At 38.4% G+C, this 6255-nt stretch overlaps 2 protein-coding genes across 6 annotated transcripts in view; both read right to left on the reverse strand.

Moving 5' to 3' along the window:
• The window catches only part of LOC109845308 (40S ribosomal protein S13-like), a 5392-nt gene extending 2936 nt beyond the window's left edge, over window positions 1-2456 (reverse strand). For 4 of the 5 annotated variants that reach the window (XR_002248290.1, XR_002248287.1, XR_002248288.1 and 1 more), the window contains exons 1-4: window positions 2378-2456; window positions 2201-2273; window positions 1627-1765; window positions 939-1125 (exon numbers count right to left, since the gene is read on the reverse strand). Coding sequence is in view for 1 of the 5 variants with exons in the window: in XM_020414545.1 (XP_020270134.1) it covers window positions 938-1125; window positions 1627-1765; window positions 2201-2273; window positions 2378-2391 (414 nt within the window). In the remaining 4 variants the exon portion in view is untranslated. Of the gene's footprint in view, window positions 1-937; window positions 1126-1626; window positions 1766-2200; window positions 2274-2377 lie in introns of those variants that run through there. The other variant, XM_020414545.1, reaches the window with a different exon arrangement.
• LOC109846316 (putative transferase At4g12130, mitochondrial) lies at window positions 2530-6255 on the reverse strand (the record flags this gene model as incomplete). Its single annotated transcript, XM_020415541.1, has 4 exons — window positions 2530-3227; window positions 3301-3459; window positions 5811-5909; window positions 5997-6255. Coding segments are annotated over 4 exons (762 nt in total), but the record flags the coding sequence as incomplete, so codon positions are not given.

Consider the following 6255-nt stretch of genomic DNA (forward strand, 5'->3'; position numbering starts at 1 on the left):
AGGATCGGGAGATGGTCTTGCCGGTGAGGGTTTTGACGAAGATCTGCATGTTGACGGCGGTTTTGAGGGGCTCCGGCAGGGGAGTGCGCCGACGGGGGAGGGGAGATTAGGGTTTTGAGGGGAGGATTTGAGGGGAGGTGGGTTTTCTAGGGTTAGGGTTTGGGGTGAGGAATGAGGAAGGGCATTTATAGGAAGTGGGAATAGGATGAGGGTGGATCTGAGGCAGTCGTTCTAGGGTTGGAGGATCTGGGCCGTTGATTTGTTGTGGGAACGTTTATTCAAGGTATCATTCGGCCTGTTTAATTGAGCTCAACTAGCTTTTTGGTTTACTCACAAAAGCCCACCTCCCTCTAGACTAGTGTTTTTTCACATAGACCCTTGAACCTTGTTTATCTCACATAATCTTGGTGTGGGTGACACAATATTTTTTGAGTTAAAGAGTCCACTAACTTGATGGTATGAAGTCAATTTGTAGGTTTTTTTAAAGGAATGAGCTTATTTCTCAATTTGAAATTAAACATAGTAAAATTGCTATAGTTAATATAATTGTTAATTTTTAATATATATATATATAGAGAGAGAGAATGAGTCGTGTCCCCGTACCCTACTTTTTACAAATTTACTGTCCTGTACCCGTACCCGTACCTATGCAACCTTGCTCAATACTATGTTACGCAATCGACAAACTACATCGAGTATGACGAGTAGTAATCATACGAAGACAAACTTGGACAACTTTCGAATACGAACCCAAAAGAATCATAAAATTGATGAGGATCATCACTTGACGCAATAACATAAGCCCAATACTTTAGCATAGACCAAGCTTCCTTATTACCAAAATGAAAAAAGATCAATCTTCTACAATCACTTGAACTTAATAACGCTTCCCATAATCGCAATATGAGTTTGAGAAGAAAGGGGAACAATGTACTCACTATTTCCAGACAGGAGGAAGCTTCTTGGTCCTCTTGTAATATCGAGCAAGACGGTGAATCCTGCTCTCAACAAGGATAAGCCTGAACTTAGAGTCCTTATCTTTCCTGTTTCTCTCCAAGTGCTTCCTGATCGCCACCGCCTTCTTGATCAAGTGATACAGATCCTCTGGGATCTCAGGAGCAAGCCCTAAACCCAAGAAACCAGTCAAAACCGATTAACATAATCAAAACTATTTCAAGGTGTTTGGCATGCTGCAACTGTAAATGAAGCAAATGTTGCATTCAGAAAATGAAACATTGTGCAGGAACTTAACCTCAAACCTGTCGTTTTGATGTCTCAGTTTTTGTTGCAGATGTCTTTTCAAGTCCAAATCCATATTTGATTGATAGAAAAAGCTGCTGGAGTTGCATATTTTGTTTTGTAGGAAATGTAATTTCATTGCAAATCAAGTGTTTGTTTATCTACAATTATAAAGATCAATATTGTCCAATTTGAAATCCACTAGCTTGCTGATGTGGCATTAATTAATTATAATTTTAAACTAATAAAAGCCAAATGTTATAGATTTTCCTGCAAAATGTACGTCCAATCACAATTCTAGACTAGCTTGTTGCTAACCAAACGTTAGAAAGCAGTCAACCAAACAACCCTTTGAAATGAAAACAAGACTTGGACTCAGAAAAGTACCATGACCCTTGAGAATGCGAAGGATCTTGCTTCCAGTAACACTCTTCACCTGTGCAATTCCGTGAGAATCACGGAGGATGACACCAATCTGCGACGGTGTCAGTCCCTTCTTCGCAAACTTGCAGATGTTCTCTTCCACCTAGAAGAAGAACAAGCTTCATCAAATTAAAACCTCGTCGTAAATAAGTATGGCTTTATACCCATATGACCCAAGTAAAACACACTAGCAAATTCACCCCCACATGAATCCCACAAGCAAAATTTACCCCAAATCTACATATTTGATAATTCAACCCCCAACTCTACAACATTGTCTTGCCCTAAGCACCGTCTCCTGAGAAAACGAATCTGAGATTTCGGAAAGTTCATTTCCAATCATTTATTACGAAGACAATTATGTGGGTTGGAGGGGGTGCGTTAACTCAATGAAGTAGATTTGCGGGGGGGTAATAAGAAAACATCTACATTTGGGGGGTAGATCTGCAAACAGGGTAGACTCGGAGGTTTATAGGCAAAGAACTAAAAAGATTTTTTTTAAAAAAAAACTTCCGAGGGAGTGGGGAGATTCTCTTACATCTTGAGAGGAGATCTTGAGCCAGCTCGGCGGAGTCCTCTTATACGGCAACGCTGACGACGAAATACCCTTACTGTGATGAAAGAAATCAATGCAAAACTGTCAATTTTGATGAAATTGAAGACGATTAGGGTTAGAGCTTGCAGATGAGAGAGAGAGAGAGAGAGAGAGAGATACCCTCTTGAGTGCATATGGGCACAGTTGAGCTGTTTAGCCCAGTGGGCTAACCGCGCAACCCCGCCCAGTATTCAGAAAATAAACCAAGCCCAATTATGTTCACGGCTCTAATTTCATTCAATTCGTGGCATTAGTAACGTACTAAATGTTATCCTTCAAGAACAAAAGCTGTTCAAATTATATAATGAGGTAGTACATTCGATAACAACCAAATAATTTTATCCCAAAGTTCTGGTAATTGATCTTTATCCCGAGTTTCCTCCTTTTGTCCGCCCGCTAATTAATACTCCCACCGCTTCTCTTCCTCATTCAAAGAGGAATAGATTCATCGTTCTAAACAAATAAACTTTTTTTTATGTATAAAAAAAAATTAGAATACAAGGGTAAGCATTTAAAGGTGCGGTGAGCAACCTTTTTATTCACCTTCAAAACTTGTTACAGCTACAACACTTTTAGCTTTGGACTCGGAATTGTAGAATACGTAACTAGAATATATACCAGAACTACCCAACTCCAAATCTCTGGGACATAAAATACCAGAGCTGGAGGTTTTTGCCCCTTAATTATCAGTCCCCATGCAGGTGCATTGAGGTTTTTCGATATCTTTAAGCAGGTGCAGTTTGTTGTTCGTGCAACTGTGTCCATTCTGCTGGCCACCAATCTGGCCTTATAACCTTCACCTTCACATCATCCCTCTCTTTAATTCTCAAATTCCCAGATTTCTTGAAGGCGTCTTCAAGTTTCAATAAGCCCATCCCACAACTCCCAAGAGCGGTATTCACAGACCCAACCTTCTTATTTGAACTCAAATCTATCACTTCTGATCCTGGGGACACCTTTTGCTCCATATCTGATAAAAAAAATATAACAAGATGTTAGAGGTGTTACTACACAGAATTGAATTTACGGGCGAACATTGATACCTCGTCCGTTATCGTCGGTGAATTTCATTGGGAGCAAACGTTTGCGAATTACACCACGGTGGTGTGTTCGAGCAACAAGTTCCTGACCGACATAGCATCCTTCATCAAAAGATATGGCGTTTAGCCCCACAAGGTTGTACTCAAGAGGAATGGCATCACCTGGCACATGTGAATCAAGAACTTGATTTTAATCCATACATGCAAAACTATGAGGTAACACAATGTGAAATAAATGGCAAGCAATAACTCTGCATGATGGAGATTTTAAGTGGATATCCTTTCGATACAACCAGCTGCATAACACCTACAAGGCACATAATGGACAGTATAGAGCCAAAAAAAATTGCATACCAGAGCTGTATCAGCTGCTAAAAAGTCATAAAAATCATGTGCAGAAACATTGGAGTCATTTGTCAACTCGAGGGGGCATAAAACTCCATTTTCATCAGGATACTATCTCAACATCATCTAACGCCTTGCAAACACTTAACACATGACAAATGTGAGATACTTCATAAAGTTATATCAGGTGGGGCAATGTATTTAACTTTATACTCGTCATTTTCTTTCATTTACTTGCTTGACTAGAGCATATGGCATGATATTAGTATTGTCTTTTTCTTTTTTACATTTACCTTTTGGTCTGTACTATTTAGATATAAAAAAGTGCAAACACATGCACATTCGTGTACATGCACATATGCATGCATCCATTCGCTTACTCACATTGGACGCAGTAACAATCATGCCCTAAAGATACCCACTTTATAAAGGGATTCCTCAAGTATATTCAAGCAGCAACACCTATAGGAACAAACTTCGCTCCTACAAAAACTCAATAAGAAAAAGGCTGAAAAACCTTTATTTCTCATCTATTTTTCAATTTAACACCAATTTTTCTTTGGGATGATTTTGATAAATATTAGTTGACAGACAAAACTACAACCAAAGCACCGAGTATTACAACCAAAAAGTTGCTAGCTCTTGTTCACACACTATTACCCAAACTTACTCTGCAATCTGCATTGTCTTCTGTTAGACATTAGCAACTGTTGTTAATCTTAATATCAATCGTTTTGCCGTTAACTGCCGTTATACAAAATCAACTACAATCTATTGTAGCCAAACCCCTCATATTTTCGTTTTGATGTGTTGTCAACATGGAGAGGCACCCCACTCACACTCACTATCAATAAATCATCAAGATGCATCATTTCCTTTCGACTTCAATAACAATAAAAAAACACTTAAATATTTCAGCTGGCACCCTTCCCTAAATGCAGTTCCAGTGGCAGAGCCAGGAATTTCTGTGGTGGGGATGGGGTCCAAAAATAATTAAATACTATTTTTAAACAAAATTTATTAAAATCTAAACAAGATGATGGCTTTAATGTGACAGTAACTACCCTCATGGAACAGTAGCTCTACATAAATATAAACCTTCCTTGCCTATTGCCATCTGCAAAACCCAAATCCAACGAAAATCATGTGAGAGAAAGAAATTCGCAATGTAACTTCAGAAACATCCCTCAAAAATCTAGGTTTTCACTCATAGAACTAAAGCTCAATGTGGTAACTAAAATCATATTTTCTCCAGAGATCATTATATCATATTACCATGTTTGAACATGCAAGTTCCTCAGGTTAAATTTCTTCTTCAAGCTAAATTTACTGTCCCAAAACTCTCAATGTGAGAGCTTGGTTTCTGCTTTAGTACTAAACTGGATTTAAATTATGCACGTAGCTTCTTCTAGACATTTGCTCAAACACGTTGTAGACATGTCAGTTACCAAATTAACTGCTCTAATTACATATCACTCCATACGTAGACAACTAGCCATTCTACTTGTCACCACTTCATTAAAAAGTCACCCGTTCATCCCCTTCACAATTGATCCCCAAAAAAACAAAGCAAATAACAAAATTATGGCAACTCAAAAGAAGAAAAGATGATGAGCATTAAAATTTTCTTCTACAAGGCAAGTCTAAACGCAAGAAAGAATTCTGCTTCTCTTTTAATTGGCTCATTTACAGTTTAGTCCCTATACTTCAAAATTTACAATATACCAATACCTCCTTTTTTTTCCTAGTTTCCAGTGGGGGTGAGGGCCCTATTGGCTCCCATATGGCTCCGCCCTTGTTCAGGTCTATATTAATCACTTTAACCAAGATTCATATCACTTCTAAGAATGTAGTTACGTAAGTACTTATTCGTAACTTCCCATTTACGCATACCTATAGAATATAGAGGATCACTTCTATAAAGAACATGGTTACATGATACATTTATAGTTTCCAATTTACAAATACGGTACACTTAAATATTTCAGCTTGCCCTTCAAAACTCCAATGGTTCCTATGTTGACAATTTTGATCAAATGCCTTATGTTCATGATATGTTCATGATACATTCTACCATTTTAGGGATTCACTTATTATGATAAAATGCCAGTACAAAAATTTGAAAGGCAAAACTAGGAATGACAAAGACATTAAAAAAACGAGTATACCTTTTGGAATTTTGGTTGAACCTTCGGCGATTCCTCTCTCTACTCTCCATTGCAGGTAATGTTCTTCATTGGCTTCCTTATCAGATTCAACCAATGGTGCTGTAAACAAAAAGTAAAGCAACTATGTATGAAATAAATAGAAAGCACATATGGAAAAAAAATAAATCGTAGTGACTACAATCTTACGAGTTGTACTGGATGGGAAAATTCCCCTGAATCCTAGGCAGTCCAATCTAGGATCCTTAAACCATTGCCAACCTGAATTATTTCCGTGTGCAGCAGATGCACCAGCACGATCAACACCCATCTCCCAGCCGACTGAACCAGCCTCTGGTTCAAGATTTTCTTGGTCACTGTTGAAGAGATTGCCACCAAAGCGTTGCCAACACGAGAATTCATCGTCAAGGTTGTCGATCTCAACTTTGGACCTTAGGCGATACCTGCA

This window comes from Asparagus officinalis, chromosome 6 (assembly GCF_001876935.1).
Source record: "Asparagus officinalis chromosome 6, Aspof.V1, whole genome shotgun sequence".
Lineage (NCBI taxonomy): Eukaryota > Viridiplantae > Streptophyta > Magnoliopsida > Asparagales > Asparagaceae > Asparagus > Asparagus officinalis.